Genomic DNA, 18,437 nt, shown 5'->3' with positions numbered 1-18,437 from the left:
ATTACCATAAAGCAATATCAACAACAAATTTATCTCAAATTGCTGAAGTACAATGACCAGCATAAAACACAGATGCTGGTAAAGAAGCAAAGATAGCATTTAAGCTGACTCTTTGAAAGTACTCTCATGTTCAAACATTTCCATTTAGATCATATCTAGCCAAAAAAAGGGAAGGCGGCGGGGGGACACAGTAATGCCATCAATGGACCACACAGCTTTGAAGATGGTCTCCTAACAAAGTCAGAGGAGCCACCAATGTAAACATGGTATTTGAATGGAACATTCAAGCATGATGCTCTAGGACTGGGCTTTGTTCATATGAAGTTGATATAAAGAGCAGCTCAGCTCCAATTGTGGCTTGCTCACCAAGAGTCTTTTATTGCAGTGGTCATTATGCAAGGAGCTCTGTTTACTGACAAAGCCCACAAAGCTGGTAATTAACAGTTCCTACACCTATGAAATAACCATAAAGACCTGAATTCTACCCTTCACAGAAGTAGCCAACATCATTAGGTCTCAATTTCATATACCCAATTTCATTATATATTCTCAAGATACAATGGTAATCATTCATTCAGCATATATAATTTAAAGGTCTATGTTTTGCCTGACACTATTGTAGGTGTTAAGGATACAAAGGTGAATAAAGTAAGCTTACAAACTTACATTTTAGTGCTGGGAGACAGACAATAAAAAAATAATTAAGCCCTGGCCAGTTTGGCTCAGTGGATAGGGTGTTGGCCTGCGGATTGAAAGGTCCCAGGTTCAATTCTGGTCAAGGGCACATGCCCGGATTGTGGGCTCTATCCCCAGTGGGGGACACGCAGGAGGCAGCCGATTGATGATTCTCTGTCATCGTTGATGTTTCTATCTCTCTCTCCCTTTCTCTCTGAAATAAATAAAAATATTTAAAAAAAATAATTAAAGCCCTAGTCAGTGGTTCTCAACCTTCCTAATGCCGCAACCCTTTAATACAGTTCCTCATGTTGTGGTGACCCCCAACCATAAAATTATTTTCGTTGCTACTTCATAACTGCAATTTTGCTACTGTTATGAATCATAATGTAAATATCTGATATGCAGAATGTATTTTCATTGTTCGCGACCCACAGGTTGAGAACCACTGCGAGAGCATCGGCCTGCGTACTCAAGCGTCTTGGGTTCAATTCCTGTCAAGGGCACATGCCCAGGTTGTGGGCTCAATCCCCAGTAAGGGCGGTGCAGGAGGCAGCAGATCAATCATTCTCTCTCTCATCTATCTCTCTCCCTCTTCCTTCCTCTCTGAAATGAATAAAAATATACAAAAAAAAAAAATAAGTCAAATGATTCACTGGAGCAAAAGCAGGAAAGGGGAAAGAGAATGCCAGGGCTGAGCAGGGTTACAACTTTATATAGGACAATGAGGAAACATCTCAGTGAGAAGGGACTATCTGAGCAAAAGCAGAAGAAAGTGAGGGAGTGTGTTAGCCAGCTCAGGCTGCCATAAGAAAACACAATAAACTGGGTGACTTAAACAACAGACATCTATTTTCTCACTGTTCTAGAGGCTGGAAATCTGAGATCAGACTGTCAGCATGCTCAGGTTCTAATGAGAGCTCTCTTTCTGGCTTGCAGACCATAAACTTCTTTGTTTTGTGTACTCACATGGCCTTTCCTTGATGAGTGTACATGGAGAGAGAGAGTGCTCCCTAGTCTCTTCTCATGTAGACACTAATTCTAATAAAGCAAGGCCCCACCCTTATAACCTCATTCAACCTTAATTATCTTTATAAAAGCCCCCTCTCCAAATAGTTTCATTGGGCCTTCAACAGGTAAATATTTCAGTCTAGAGCAGGGAGTGAGTAATTAGATATCTGGGGGAAGAATATTTAGGCAGAGTGTGGACCAGAGATATAAGTTAAGGAGTTGTCAGCTTATGGATGATATTTAAAGCCCTCCATTGGGCTGGATGAAATCACCAATAGAGTAAATGTAGAGAAGAGAAACAAATCCAGGATCTGAATCCTGGTGCACTCCAATGAGGAAGAAGCATCAAAGGAGACTGAGAAGGAGTAGCCAGCGAATGAGGTCCGAGAAGATCAGGAGAGTGTAGTATCCTGGAAGCCTAGTGAATAAAGCATAACATTTCAAGAAGGAGGGGTGAGCCCTGGCCAGGTAGCTCAGTTGAGTGGAGTGTCCTCCAGATGCACCAAGACTGTGGGTTCAATCTCCTTTCAGGACACATATAAGAAGCAACCAATGAATGCATAGATGAGTGAAACAATAGATGTCTCTCTCTCTCTCTCTCTCTCTTTCTAATCAATAAATTAATTAATTAATAGTAATCATTCAAGCACCAATCTCTACACCAAGCATGTCAAACTCAAAGGCCAACATGGGTCAAATAAACAAGGTTTAAGTTTATGTGGGCCGCAAGAAAACAAAAGCTTCAATTTTCATAGAAACGTAGGTTTACTTTGATAGAGACATGCTGAATACAAAGGGCTGAAATAAATGAGTAATCGTTAACATAAAATAATAAAACATTTTAATAAAAATTTATATTTTTCTTGCCCTGCCCGGTTTGGCTCAGGGGATAGAGCGTCGGTCTGCGGACTGAAGGGTCCCAAGTTCGATTCCAGTCAAGGGCATGTACCTTGGTTGCGGGCACATCCCCAGTAGGGGGTATGCAAGAGGCAGCTGATTGATGTTTCTCTCTCATCAATGTTTCTAACTCTCTATCCCTCTCCCTTCCTCTCTGTAAAAAATCAATAAAATATATTTTTTTAAAAATTAATATTTTTCTTGAACATTAACTTGAACAGACACTGAATAACTGCACAAATTAATAAGTGTAACACAAATAAACCTACTGTTCTTGTTCTCCGAAAGCGAAATATTTCCTGTTGCACACACCAAACAAGTCAGTACAAGACTAAACAGCTGCTAAAATATTTGCTGCTAGTATTAGTGGAGAGAAATGGTGCGCCTGTAAGGTGAATGAATGCTACACAATTATAGTAATCAGTTATTAGCGAACGTTGTAGTTCGTTATTAATAATTATGTATAACAGGATATTGTAAAAATTAAGTTACGAAATTTATATTAAAATGTTTCTTACATACTGTTATATTGGCTGGGCCACAAAAATGTTAGTTGTGGGCTGCGAGTTTGACATGCTTGCTCTACCACCAGTAAGGTTGAAACCTCTTATCTGTAAACTGTAGCAATAAGCATGATTTACCAACACCTGTGTTGCTGATGATGATGTATTTGAAGAGATATGCATACCCCATGGCTTTGCTGCTGGGTGCCAGGGCACACGGCTCCTCCTCCTGCTACTGCTCCTCCTCTTCCTCCATGCCCCTCAACCTGACTGCTCTGGGTCTCCAAATGCCAAGCCTGCCCATGGAAAACAGCAGCCAGGAGAGAGGAGCTGAGAAGCCGGACAAACGGACATCCGTGGAGCTGAGCCCAGTTGAACAATAACAATTAGGAGGATATTTTTTTTCCATTGACTTTTTAGAGAGTGAAAAGGAGAGGGAATGAAGAGGGAGAGGAGAGAGAGAAAGAACCATTGATCTGAGAAAGACACATCGATTGGTTGCCTCCTGCACCCGACCTGGATGAAGGGGATCAAACCTGCAACTGAGTTATGTGCCCTTTGACAGGGACCAAACCAGCAGCTCTCCGGTGGGCAGGCCAATGCTCTAACCACCGAGTAACGCCGGCCAGGGAAAGTCCTCCCTTTTTATTGAAAACATGCAAACATGCTCTAGTATCTCATTCCCATACTTTAAAAATCTGGAAAATTTTTAAAAATACTTTTTGAGTATTTAAGGAACGGTTTTAAAGGTATGCTACAAACCCACATAAATTCAACTATGTAAAAAAAAAATTCTGCAGGGAAAAAATCACTATAAACAAAGTCAAAAGACATATTTGCAACTCATATCACAAATAGAGGGCTAACATGCTTGATATATTAAGAGTTCCAAAAATCAATAAAAAGACTAGCAATTCATTAGAAAAAATTATCAAAAGATTAGAAGAGACAATTCAAAGAAAAAAATAAATACAAATAGCTTTTAAACTTTTGAGAATATATTCAACCTCACTCAAAAGAAGCAAAATACAAAATAAAAGAGACCATTTTTGGTGCAACATCAAGAGACCATTTTTCACTTACCGGATTGGTAAAGATAAAAAATGTGATAACACACTGTATAGGGAAACAGGCCTTCTCATCATGTCCCATCATGTAGGACATATTGGTATACAAATTATAGAAGCATTTTGTTTCCATATCTATCAAATTTACAAATATACTTACCCTTTGACTCAGCAATATCCTACAGATATATTGTCACATGTGTGAAAAGACCTCTGTACAAAATTATTCATTGCAGCTTCATAATAGCAAAAGATTGAAAACCACTTAAATATTCATCAATAGAGATCAATAGGAGATTGAACAAGTAAATTAGGGTGTAACAACACAATACAACCATGAAAAAGCAGGGCCCTGGCCGGGTAGCTCAGTTAGAGCATCATCCTGATACACCTTGCAAGTTTGATCCCCAGTCAGGACACATACAAGAATCCTATCTAATAAAGAGGTAATATGCAAATTGACCATCACTCCAACACACAAGATGGCCACCCCCATGTGGACACAAGATGGCCGGCAGAGGAGGGCAGCTGGGGATGACCAGGCCTGCAGAGGAGGGCAGTTGGGGGAAGTTGGAGACTATCAGGCCTGCAGGGGAGGGCAGTTGGGGGGAACCAGGCATGCAGGGGAGGGCAGTTGGGAGCGACCAGGCCAGCAGGGGAGGGCAGTTAGGGGTGACCAGGCCAGCAGGGGAGAGCAGTTAGGGGCAATCGGGCTGGCACGGGAGCAGTTACGCATCGATCAGGCTGGCAGGGGAGTGGTTAGGGCGTGATCAGGCAGGCAGGCAGAAGCAGTTAGGGGCAATCAGGCAGGCAGACAGGCAAGCGGTTGGGAGCCAGCAGTCCTGGATTGTGAGTCCCAGTGGGATCGGGCCTAAATGAGCAGTCGGACATCCCAAGAGGGGTCCCAGATTGGAGAAGGTGCAGGCTGGGCTGAGGTACACACACACACACACACACACACACCCATGCATGAAATTTGTGCACTGGGTCTCTAGTTAACCAATAAGTGCATAAATAAGTGGAACAACAAATCGATATTTCTCTCTCCCTCTCTTTCTCGCTCTCAAAATCCTTGGTCACTCCTCAGTCATCTTAGTTGGATCCTTCTCTGCCTCTACCTAATTTCTGAAGATTGGCTCTGCCTTTGGCTCTTTTCTATTCTATCCAGACTTTGGCCTATGTGATCCCATCTAGTCCCATAGCTTTAAATACTGCCATTGACCAGCCTCACTTCTCTTCCCTGAGTTCCCAGACTCATTATACACTGGACGAATCTACTGGGATATCTATTAGGCATCACAAACTTAACATATCTAAAATAGAACTTTTGATTTTTCTCCTTCAAACCTCTAGTTTAGTCTTCTCCAAGTGAGTAAAAGGTTCTTTTGAATACTCATAATTTCTCAGGTCCCAAACCTAGGACATCTTTGATTCCTCTTTCCCTGATACCTATATGCAAACATCAACAAGTTCTTTCAGTTTTAACCTTTAAAATATAACCCACAGACACATTTGTAATACCTTAACCAATAAAGAAATTAAAAAAAAATAAAATATAACCCACAGCTTATGCCCACAGCTTCCTAGTTTGAGGCATCATCATCTTTCTAGTGTGGTACTCATCTATTTGCTATTATTGGTGATTTAACATTTCTACCTCCCCAAATATACCATGAGATCTCAAAAAAAGTACCCATATCTTAGTTATTTTTGTATTCTGTAAACAATACAATCATATAAATGTACTAGAAGCCCGGTGCATGAAAATTCATGCACTGGGTGGGGGGGGTCCCTCAGCCTGGCCTTCCCCCCTCACAGTCCGGGAGCCCTCAGGGGCAGGAGGTGACCTGGCGATCAGGGGAAGGTGACGCCCCATCGCACCTCTGCTGCTGCCACTGCCAGCAGCGCAAGCCTCAGCCGCCCCTGGATACCTGAGCTCGGGCAGCCCTGGGCAGCTGGGCAGCTGCCATCCAAGGCTTCCCTGCACCTCAGGCGTCAGCTGAGCAGCCACCATCCAAGGCTTACCTGTGCCTCGGGCTGGCCCTGGGGGGCTGGGGTTGCTGAGGGGACTGAGCACCACCATCTTTGAGGATGGGGCAATTAGCACATTCCCTCCTTATTGGCTGTGGGGACCACCATCTTTGTGACAGCGTGAGAGTCAATTAGCATATTCCCTCTTTATTAGATAGGATTATTTATAGAATACAAAACTACAATACTACTACATTGTAAACAAAATATAGTAGTATACACATACAATGGAATATTATTCATCCTTAAAAAGTGAAGTACTGCTTGGCCAGCGTGGCTCAGTGGTTGAGCATCCACCTAAACCAGGAGGTCATGGTTAGATTGCTGGTCAGGGCACATGCCTGGGTTGTGGGCCCAGTCTCCAGTGTGGGGCATGCAGGAGGCAGCCGATTGATGATTCTCTGTCATCATTGATGTTTCTATTTCCCTTCCTCTCTGAAATCAATAAAAATATATCTTTTTAAAAAGTGAAGTATTGACACATGCAACATGAACCTTGAAAACATTATGCTAAGTGAAATAATAGGACAGATGCAAAAGGACAAATATTATATGATTCCACTGATATGAGGTACCTAGAATAGTCAAATTCATGTGGCAAAAAGCAGTACCCATATCTTAGTTATTTTTGTATTCTGTTATATTACAGTGCTTGGTATACTGCTTAATTAACATTTGTTGAATGAGTAAATAAGTTATTGGAGAAATTAATGAGTAAATCATGACAAGTAAACCATGATTCAGCTAATAGCACCAATATCCAGTGTCTCCTGTCATTTTCCTGCATTTCTTTCCTGGAGAGGCTACATCTTTACAAAATCTCATTTAGTAGGTACTCAATAGGTTTTCTATCCAGCATCCTATTTTCTGTGAACTGATTTCTTTATCTCTCACCACACTAAATTCACGTGATAATAGTAGTGGACCCTTGGCAGCTAATTTGTGAATTTTTTAAATATTAAAAGACACTATTAACTAAATCAAATGAAAGAAAAAGCCCTTGTATACAAAAGGCTAATACCTTTAACATAAAAAAAAAAAACACCATACATATAAATTAACAAAATGATAAATAACCCAGCTAGGGAAACAATGGGCAAAGGATAAGAACAGGAAATTTATAAATGATGAAATATAAATGTCCAAAAAGACAGAAGGTGCTTAACTTCACTAGTAGTCAGGGATATACAAAATATTTTAACTGTAGTAAAATATACATAACATAAAATTTATCATTTTAGCCACTTTTAAGTGTATAGTTCAGTGGCATTAAGTACAAGTGCATTCACATTGTTGTGCAAACATTACTAATATCCACCTCCAGAACTATGTCTTCATCCCAAATTGAAACTCTGAACCCATTAAGTGCAACTCCCCATCCTCTCCACCCCCAGCCCTGGTAGCCATTATGCTATCTTCTGCTCCATGAATTTGACTCTTCTAGGTACCTCATACCAGTGGAATCATATAATATTTGTCCTTCTGCATATATCTTATTATTTCACTTAGCATAATGTTTTCAAGGTTCATCATGTTGTATGTGTCAGTAGTTCACTTTTTAACCCTTTGCGGTCCAATTTTATATTTGGAATTCAAACAGTCTGGTCCAAATTAATTGACGGGATTGAATGTTGAACTTTTTTTTTTTTTTCAGCTTAATATGTTGGTATATAATACAAAATATACATTCAGCATCTAGAGTCATATACATATTAATTAGTTTTACCCTGCAATATACATTCAGTAGATAATATCAAATGTCCTTTGATGCTGTGGTTTTGTGAAACTTTCCCTATTTAACAGTTCATCTAATTCATAACCTACCCGCACTAGCCTGAGATTTTTTTGCATTCAAATGGTATCTATGAATGTTGAACTTTTTTAATGTTCTTATTTTAAAGTTTAAACCAAAAATTCACTGGTTATATTATTAAGCATGTTCAATCAAAGAGTTTATTCTTTAAAACATTTCATAGTGTGGTATCTTTTGAAACTGGTCTGTTGAGTCAGCCTCGACGTTGGACCGAAAAGGGTTAAGGATGAATAATATTCCATCGTATGTGTATACTACTACATATTGTTTATCCACTCATCTGTCAGTAGACACATGGGTGCTTCCATCTTTTGGCTATTGTGAGTGTTGCTGCCATGAACACTGGTATACAAATATCTGCTTGGGTTTCTGCTTTCAATTCTTTTGAAATATAATATTCAGAGATGTGCAATTGCTGAATCAAATGGTAATTCTATGTTTAATTTTTTGAGGAACCACTAAACTGTTTTCTAAAATATTGCTCCATTTTACATTCCCACCAGCTATATATGAGAGTTTCAATTTTCCACATTCTCACCAACACTTGTTAATCTCTGCCTTTTTCATCATAGCTATCCTAGTGGATGTGAAGTAACATCTCATTGTGGCTTTGGTTTGCATCTTCCTAATGAACAGTTATGCTGAGCATCATTCATGTTCTTACTAATCATTTATATATCTTCTTTGGAGAAATGTATATTCAAATCCTTTACCCATTTTTAATTAGATTGTTTATTTTTTTGCCCTTGTTGAATTGTAGGCCTTCTTTATGTGTTCTGGATTTTAATCTCTTATCAGATAATACTAGAGGCCCAGTGCACAAAATTCATGCACGGGTAGGGTCTCTAGGCCTGGTTGGCCATCAGGGCCAATCGGGGCCTTCCTTCCCCGGCTGCCGGCCAGGGCCTTCCTTTGTTCTGTGCCACCCCATGGTGGTCAGTGCACGTCATAGCGAGCAGTCAAACTTCCGGTCAGTTGAACTCCTGTTAGCCTTTTATTATATAGGATGATTTGCAAATTCTTTTTTTCTTTTTTGCAAATATTTTCTCCCATCTGTAGGTTGTCTTTTTTTTCTGTTGATAGTGTTCTTTGATGCACAAAAGTTTTTAATTTTTTTTTTTATCCAAAATGTGTTTATTGGGATGGTTTCCCACTCATCTTGATTTGAGGTGCGTTTAGTGCTGCTTCCTTCTGAAGGAGCATCCTTCTGTAAGCCTTGCTTTTCCTCCTGTTGGCTGACAGAGAACAGTGGAGCAACCAACGCACAAAACTACCGTTTGTGCATGGCTAAAGACGGTGGTGATTTTGTAGCATCCTGGGCACTTCACGTCCATGAAGTAGGAGTTGGGACTCTGCACCAGGCGCTTCTTCTTGTGCTTCCTCTTCTCCTCCTCCGGGGAGGGGTGCAGGAGATCCTTGGCAAGAGGCATGTCGTTGCGGGGAGGCCGTCACCGCCAGAAAGGGCAAAAGTTTTTAATTTTGATGAAGTTCAATTAATCTGCTTTTTCTTTTGTTTCCTGAGCTTTTGGTGTCATATCAATATCATTGTCAAATCCAATGACATTACTTTTTTCCACTATTTTTTCCTTCTAAGAGTTTTATGGTTTTAGTTCTTATATTCAGGTCTTTGATCCATTTTCAGTTAATTTTTGTATATGATATGAAGAGTCCCGGCACATGGATATTCAGTTTTCCCAATACTATTTGTTAAAAAGCATATCCTTTCCCATTGAATTTTTTTGACGTGCTTATTTAAAATCATTTGACCATATATACAAGGGTTTATTTCTGGATTCTCTCTTCTATTGGTCATGTTTGTTTTTATGCAATATAGACTTTTCAAGATGCCATTTTTAACTCCCCAGATTGGCAATATATCAAAACATTGATAACATTTAGTAGTGGAATGAACATGGGGAGATGAGAACTCTCATACATTACTGGGGGAAATGAGAATTGCTATAACATTTTTGGAAAGTAATGTAGCAGTATCTTTCACATTTTAATGTAGTATATGGGATCTTTTATACAGAAATAAAAATACTAGTACAGAAGCATATGTGTACAAAGATATTTATTATGGCATCATTTGTAGTGGGAAGAGGCTGAATTGAAAAATACTTAGTTAGCTACTCTCTCTGCATCTTTCTCTTCCTGGAGTCACGCGCTTTCTCATCTCTGTTTCTGTCTGCATTTCTTCCTGGACTTGCATACAGATCAACAAGGTCACCAGATTTGAGTCTCTCTGACCTTACAAATTTCAGTGTTCACCACAGTCTCAGTCTAGAGTTTCCATTTTGTTCATTTACAAATCTGTGATGTTGTTTTTTATGTCACTTTTTATAGTTCCTAGTTCTCTACCAAGGTTTTCAAGTTTGGCTCTTATTGCCTTGAACATAGTACACAGAATTGTTTCACAGTCTGTGTCGAATGATTGCAGCATACAGAATCCCTGTGGATCTGTTTCTATTATCTGTTATTTCTCCTCCTTACTCATGGTGTTTTGTCCTCTCAAGTGCCTGGTTATTTTTGTGTGGGACACTGTACTTGAAAACATTTTTATCTACATAACTTGAGGCCCAGAATATTTTTCTTCACAGAGGATTTTTATTTGTTCTTGCCATGAACAATTAAATCCAATTTAGTACAAGTTCAGGCCCTGAGATTTTTCTAGGCCACTTAGATGATATAAAGTCAGCCTGCAGTCTGTATGAGGTTTAGTTTAATTCTAGTGCTCCCTTACATCTAAAGTGCAGAGGGTAATATATCAGGGTCATCACTCCTTATGGGTTCTGAACCCCAACTTTTTTTCTTTTTTTAAAAAACAATTATATGTATATATACATTTATATATATATATATATATATATATATATATATATATATATATATATGTTATTTTTACTGATTTCAGAGAGGAAGGGAGAAGGAGATAGAAACATCAATGAGAGAAAATCATTGATCAGCTGCCTCCTGCACGCCCCCCACTGGGGATCGAGTCTGCAACCCAGTCATGTGCCCTTGACCGGAATCGAACCTGGGATCCTTCAGTCCGCAGGCAACACTCATCCACTGAACCAAACCAGCCAGGGCCTGAACCCCAACTTTTATCCCTATAGGCTCTCAATGCTGCCAAAAGTGAAGCTTACATTCCTAGTCACTTCTTCTGAATCAGTATATGCCTCCAGACAAAAGCAGCTTGAGTGCCAAGCTCATTGCTCCAAACTCCTTACCTATCCAAAATCTTGGCCCAGTAATTCCTCACTAATTTGTTAGTTATTAGATGCTTTTAGATAATGCTTTTTATATTTCATCCAGCTTGTCTAGCTGTCTTCAGTAGGAGGGTTGACTTAAATTATATAGTCTAGCATTACTAACAATGAAAGTCCATTTGGTTTATTTTATTCCTGCAAGAGAAAATCTCATCAGCTCCAGTCAAGAGTCCATTCCTGGTCTTGTGGCCAGGGATACAGGGTCATTCAATATATAATAGGCTTGAAGAGGACAGGTTCCTAAGAAGAGAATGTGAGCATCGGAGAAATTATTGGCATCTCAGAAAAACCAAATTACTTGCTGTTCTCTACATTTACCCTCCCATACCATATTTCTGTAATTTTTCATATGCTATCTCCTCAGCCAAATTTCTTCCTCTCCTGTTCACTAGGCAAACTCCTATTTCTTTTTCAAGACTTAACTCAAGTATTGTTACTGCATCTCAAAAACAAGCAAACAAAAAAAACTCAGACATGCTCTTTGTAATGTGCATAAACCTCTTCATAGCAATTATTCTATCTTTTAGGACAGAAATTGTGCCAAGAACAAGAATAGGAGAAAGAGAGAAACATTGATGTGATATGTGCCCTAACTGGGGATTGAACCTGCAACCTAGGTATGTGCCCTGACTGGGAATCAAACCCACAACCTTTCAGTATATAGGATGATGCTCCATTTAACTGAGCCACACTGGCCAGACCTTCTCAGATCTTATGTTCATGGTTCTATAAATTCCAACTCCCAAAAATAACTTATTTTGGTGGTTTGTCATTCACTGGACCTTAACACTTACAGGAAACTTTTCTCCTTCCTTCTAAGAATAAATAATAGAGGTATGTTTTGAGAAAGAGTAGAAAATATCTTTTTGGAGGCAATATCCTAACTTCTTTTACTCTTACTATGTTTCGTACTCTCAGATTCTGACCCTTTTTCTTTTTAATATATTTTTATTGATTTCAGAGAGGAAGGGAGAAGGGCAGAGAGATAGAAACATCAATGATGAGAGAGAATCATTGATCAGCTGCCTCCTGCACGTCCCCAACCCAGGTATGTGTCCTGACCGGGAGTTGAGCCAGTGACCTCTTTGTTCATGGGTCAATGCTCAACCCCTGAGCCACACTGGCTGGGCAAGTTTTACCTTTTAAATTTAAACTGTACAATTCGGTAGTTTTGAGTATATTCACCAAGTTGTGCAAGCATAACCACTATCTAATTCCAGAACATTTTCATCATCACCTTCTAAAAGAAACCTAGTATCTGTTAGCAACTATGCTCCATGTTTCCCTTCCCCTAGCCTCTGGTGACCACTAACTTACTTTCTGTCTCTATGGATTTACTCAGGACATTTCATATACATGGAATCATACAATATGTAGCCTTTTGTGACTGGCTTCTTACACATAGCATAATGTTTTCAAATTTCATCCATGTTATAGCAACTTTCAGTTGATTATGGCCACCTTTATTCCTTTTTATTTCTGAATAATATTCCATTGTATGGATATACCATATTTTGTTTATCATCAGTTCAGACACTTGGATTGTTTCTACTTTTTTGCTATTATGAATATTATGAATATTGATGCCACAAACATTCATTACAAGTGTTTGTGTAAACAAAGTTAATTAATACAGAATGACTAATTAATGTACTAATTATGCATTAATTAACACAGAAGTAATAGAATGTAGTAAGCATCATGTAGTGGATTTTTATTTGTTTTGGCTGCCCAGCATCTATTCCTCCTTCTTCTTAGTAACAATACCCATATTCTCTTTTTTTCTAAATATTTTTAATTGATTTTTAGAGAGAGAGGAAGGGAGAAGGAAAGAAAGAGAGAAACATCAATGTAAGAGCGAAACACCAATCAGCTGTTTCCTGCACACCCCCTACCAGAGATCGAGCCTGCAACCCAGGCATGTGCCCTAAAATTGAACCGGCAACCTTCTGGTGCACTGGACAATGCCCAACTGAGCTACACCGGTCAGGGAAATACCTATATTCTCTTATAAGGACACTTCCAAGAAAGCTGACTTCACACCAAATCCAGGGTAGACCCTATTTAGGGTAAGATCAGCATATCCTACCTCCATGAATATTGATTAGTTTAGCGATAGGCAAGTGACCTTAATTCAGGCCAATGAGATATGAAATGACCTTTGCTAGGCTTCTGGAAAAGATGCTTCTTTGTTGTTCTGAAGTAGCTTCCTTGAAAGATGTTCTCTTCCTACTAGAGATGAGGGAAGCACATGTAGCTTTCCTAGAAACTGTTACAGCCATATTGAGACAAAGGAGCAAACTGTACAAAATCAACTATTTTAGAAGAAACCAGCTCTTCGGAAACATCACTGAGCCTCTACAATGAGGACCAAACTTCACCTAAATTTTCAGTTGGTGACTAGTAAATTCCCTTAATTGCTTAAACCAGTTTGAGGTAAGTTTTCTGTTGCTTACAATCAAAAGATTACATCAGAATATTAACAAAAACTAAATTTTTATAGCACTTTATAATATAACTCTGAGCTACGTGAATTCAATGGTGAACACATTGGATACTGTCTGTGGAAATCATGAAAGGTTTCATGTAGAAAGTGACATCTGAATTACAACTTGCAATTTAGAAGGTATTTACTAAATATGCTGGGCTAAAGAAAATTAAGCAGATTTCTTTTATTGGAGACCTCAGAGACTTTAATATATTCATTCATATTATATTCATAACATGAATTATGAATATATCCAAGAGAGGAATATAATATCCAGTGTTTCCCAAATTTATTTCACCCTGAACACCTGGTAGTATCTTAAGGAATCCTGCTGGCTTCAGAAACACTGGTATGTATAGTGTGTTAATGGATGGCTAGAAGAGATTAAGACCATCTTGGCCCACTTTTTAGGAAGTTTGCATGAAAGTTAGGGCATTTGAGAGAAATTTAAAGCAACTGGTAAACCCTGAACAAGTAGAATAGATCTTGGTAGCTTCTTGACCAAATCAAGTTTATCAACTAAACTCTGTAGTCAAGAAGAAGTCAGAAAGGCTAGTCATTAATGGTAAATCGTTCTTTAAACTTTATCTTTAAGGCTCTTTTTAATTTTTTTCTGGAGTCCTGGAGCAAAGTCAACAAATAAAAGAAAATAACTATTAGTAAAATAAGTTAAAGTGACACACTTAAAAACGTATTGCCTGCGGTATTTGTAGGAAATACCTGCAGAATAGAGGCATGAGTAATGAGCAACTGATTCCTTTAACAAGAAGTTGGTGATGCACTTGTCACATCTCAGTTTCACTATATAATTGTAAATGTACCCTGAAATAAATACCACGTCTTTTCAGCTCTAGCTATCATATAGGTACAATTGATAGCTGGAGAAAACTGCAATTTATAGTTGATAAAATTAGAGAATTAAAGGTTGTTACTTTACTAAGACAGAATTATTAAGTCTCTAAAACCCATTTACAATAATTGATAGTAACTCCATTTACCCCAGCTGAAGGAGTCAGTGAATAGAGAAAATTCAGCCTGTGGACCAAAGGGTCCTGGGTTCGATTCTGGTCAAGGGCATGTACCTTGGTTACAGGCTCCTCCCAGCCTGGGCCCAAGGCTTGTGCAGGAGGCAACAAATGGATGTGTTTCTCTCACAACAATGTTTCTCTCTGTCTTTCCCTTTCTCTCCCATTCTCTCTAAAAATCCATGGGAAAATATCCTTAGGTGAAGATTTTAAAAAAGAATAAATAAATAAATAAATAAATAAATAAATAAACAAACAAACCCAAATACTATTTCTAGAAGAGCTACATGGTAGAAAGAAGAAAATACAAATGCTGATCTTTTCTCTTTAAGAGTAAAGGCTTCGTTGACCCTTATATGCATCAGCCAGTGCTTATCCAAATTCTAGGCTGAAATAGTATCTTACATACAGCACACCTATCAATAGAAGGCCTATTTGTCCCAAAGCAAGAAAAGCGCACAAAACCAAATTCCTGGGCAGCAAAATGCAAATACTGACAAAATAAGCGGTTTACAGGGAACTTCTTATCAACAGCTAAGTATTTAAAGGTAGAGAAAACCTGAGATACTCCTCAAGGTCCCAGATTCATACACCAAACATTCACTCCCAAGTTTGCTACTTAGTAGCTGAGTCTCTAGCCTAGCTGTCTTAAAAAGACGTAAGCTCCGCAGGCATGACTCAGTGGTCGAGTGTCAACCTCTGAACCAGGAGGTCATGGTTTGATTCCTGGTCAAGTGATATGCCTGGGTTGCAGGCTCAATACCCAATGTGGGCCTGCAGGAGGCAGCTGACCAATGATTCTCTCTCATCATTGATGTTTCTCTCTCTCTCTCCCTCTTCTTTCCTCTCTGAAATCAATAAAAATATATCTTTTAAAAAGAAAAATAATATGCCCTGACCGGTTTGGCTCAGTGGATAAAGCGTTGGCCTGCAGACCAAAGGGTCCCAGGTTTGATTCCAGTGAAGGGCATGTACCTTGGTTGAGGGCATATCCCCAGTGGTGGTGTGCAGGAGGCAGCTGATCGATGTTTCTAACTCTCTATCCCTCTCCCTTCCTCTCTGTAAAAAATCAATAAAATATTTATTTTTTAAAAAATACATAAAGTATGCCCTAGCCAGGTGTCTCAGTTGGTTGGAGTGTCTTCCTATACACCAAAAGGTTGCAGGTATAATCCCCGTTCAGGGCTCCTTTGGGAGACAACCAATTGATGCTTCTCTCTTACATCAATGTTTCTCTCTCTCTTCCTTACTTCTTCTCTAAAAATAAATAAGAACATATCCTCTGGTGAGGATAAAAACTAACAACACATAAAGTATAAGAAAGCAATTACCTCTGCTCTGTCCTTTTAAAATTGTTACAATATTCTTCGGACCCAAAGGTTTGTTCCTTACCTTGAAATCTTCCACTTCCCCCATGCTAAATCTTTTTTCTTTATATTTTACTCTGCTTCCCTGGACACGATTCCCAAAGGTTTTTTCAAATAAACCATTCGATATTTTAGGAATGAAATATATGGCATATTTTCAACAGAATCAAAAGGCAATTCAAGATTCTACACTTTGGGGCTTAACAAAAGATCACTCATTCATTAAAAAATAATAATATCCTGATTCCTTTCAAATGTTTCCATTGGGCTATGAAAGTTTTTATTGTAAAGACAAATATTATCAACCACTATTTTTTCTTAAATTATTTTCAGCATGGCTGGTGTGGCTCAATTGGTTGAGCGTCATCCTGTGCACCAAGAAGTTGCTAGTTCAATTCTGGTCAGGGCACATGCCCAGGTTGTAGGCACAAGCCTCAGTAAGGGGGCATGCAGCAGGCAACCAATTGATGATTTTCTCTCATTGATGTTTCTATCTCTCCCTTTCCCTCCTTCTCTCTATAAAATCAATAAAAACATATTTTTAAAAATTATTTTTAAAATATCCTGCAAGTATAAAATAATATACAATAGATATACAAATGTACAAGGGTATCTTTCATTACCTTAAAATAAAATTATCCCAGCTACTTCCCCATGGTATCACCCCAGGAAGTAAAAATCAGAAAATACAATTATTTCTTCACATTTCATCAATGGCATAGATGAAAAGAGAGAGAAAGAATGCACAAGCTAAGGCTGCTCTTGAATGAAAAAAGGCAAAAAATGAGGAAATAAGGAAGAGCCAGGTGACTGAGAAGAAGTAAGAGCTAAGAAAAAGATAAAGGAGGAAAGAGAGAGAGATCGACCCACGTCCGTAAAATTGGGCTGTAGAAAATGTCAGGTCCAGATAGAATGTGGGTGCTGAGATAGAAAGACTGCTCACTGTACTGGGAATTAGAATAACTGCATTCTTGCTGCACCTCTGAGATATCAGCTTATGATGCTAGCCTCTGTTTTCTCATCGGAAGTATAAGGAGATTGAACAAAATGCCTCTGATGTTCCATTTCTAACTGACTATCAGTTGCTGAAAGGCTCCCAGGCATGGGAAGCTAATAGAAGCCTACATGGAAAATTGGAGGAACCTGAAGCCTAGAAAGACTCTCACAAAGTGTATCAGGACAGAAGAACAGCCAGGATAGGAAAAGAAACTGAGAAGTTGAAGAGTCAAAAGCAGATACCACATGAACTATCTCTATTTTTCTACCATTGCTATAAGAGAAGAGAAAATACATTACTACCTAATAATATGCTTTCTTCTATTAGGTTGAGCCACATGAAATTATTGATATTCAATTGTTACCCCCAAAAATGACAATTTCATGATTCAAATTAAGATTTTCCATTATCTCACACTGAAAACAATGACCTGATTTATACTGATTGACATAGAAAATGATAGATTTTGTTTAATTTTTTTATAAAGCTGATATTACTCAGTAACTGGTAAAACTATTAAACGGCCCCACATCTATTGTTGTAATTAATCTCCTTATTTCAAGACTAATTCTGAGATGCTATATTCCCTTCTTTTCAGTGTACTATGCCTTCATTTTCCATCAGTTAAGGAAACTGAATCACAGAAATGAAAACATACAATTTTCTTTAGATAATATTGAAGAAATCTTGAAATGGAGTGGCCTATGGGAAGAAGTTTAAACAATAATGCAACATTAGTCTCTGGGAGAGGGAATACAAATAATACCATATAAAAGAAAGCCAATCGTCTACAGAAAGAAGCTGGCAATAAGAAAAATGTTGAACCTACAAGAGGAAAGAGATATCCCAACCATATAGCTCAAAAACTTCAAATTGATCCTTGCCTAATCATGAAGGAACTGAAAGAAGCATTCCGTTGTTACTCTGGTTCTCTAGTAGAAGGAACTAGCTCTAAGGAACCAAGACATTAAAAAGAGAAGTAAAAAGGAGTGGCTCAACCTTTGTCATTCAAACACAAACAACAACGGATTTACTTGAGGGCCCATATCTGGAGATCTGAGGTTTGGCCATAACCCTGTCACTAACTTGTTGTGTGGCCTTGAACAAGTCTTCACCTTCCAAAATCTGAATTGTCACCTCGTCAAAGTAAGGAGGTGGAACAAATGATCTCAAGCAATATAATTTCAAACTTACAAAAAATTTTCAAGCATAGTAGAAGGAAGTCTCCCCTAAGTCCTTTTTCTGAATTCAAAATTATTTACATTTTGCTCCATTTGCTTTATTATTCTTT

The 18,437-nt window shown here is 38.6% G+C and overlaps 1 protein-coding gene across 1 annotated transcript; it reads right to left on the bottom strand.

Moving 5' to 3' along the window:
• Positions 1 to 9,107: 9,107 nt before the first annotated feature.
• On the bottom strand, positions 9,108 to 9,452 carry LOC118676397 (40S ribosomal protein S27). Its single transcript, XM_036350256.1, has one exon. It carries the CDS (start codon positions 9,425 to 9,427, stop codon positions 9,173 to 9,175), a length of 255 nt encoding a protein of 84 aa, XP_036206149.1. The 5' UTR covers positions 9,428 to 9,452; the 3' UTR covers positions 9,108 to 9,172.
• Between the last annotated feature and the right edge of the window lie 8,985 nt (positions 9,453 to 18,437).

The sequence above is a fragment of the Myotis myotis genome, unplaced genomic scaffold (assembly GCF_014108235.1).
Source record: "Myotis myotis isolate mMyoMyo1 unplaced genomic scaffold, mMyoMyo1.p scaffold_m19_p_2, whole genome shotgun sequence".
Classification (NCBI taxonomy): Eukaryota; Metazoa; Chordata; class Mammalia; order Chiroptera; family Vespertilionidae; genus Myotis; species Myotis myotis.
Note: the sequence above shows the minus strand (reverse complement) of the source record. Positions and strands in the feature narration are given on the sequence as shown.

What these genes read in the sequence shown, in the direction of transcription:
- LOC118676397 (XM_036350256.1), bottom strand. Translation starts at nt 9,427, where the DNA reads ATGCCTCTTGCCAAGGATCTCCTGCACCCCTCCCCGGAGGAGGAGAAG.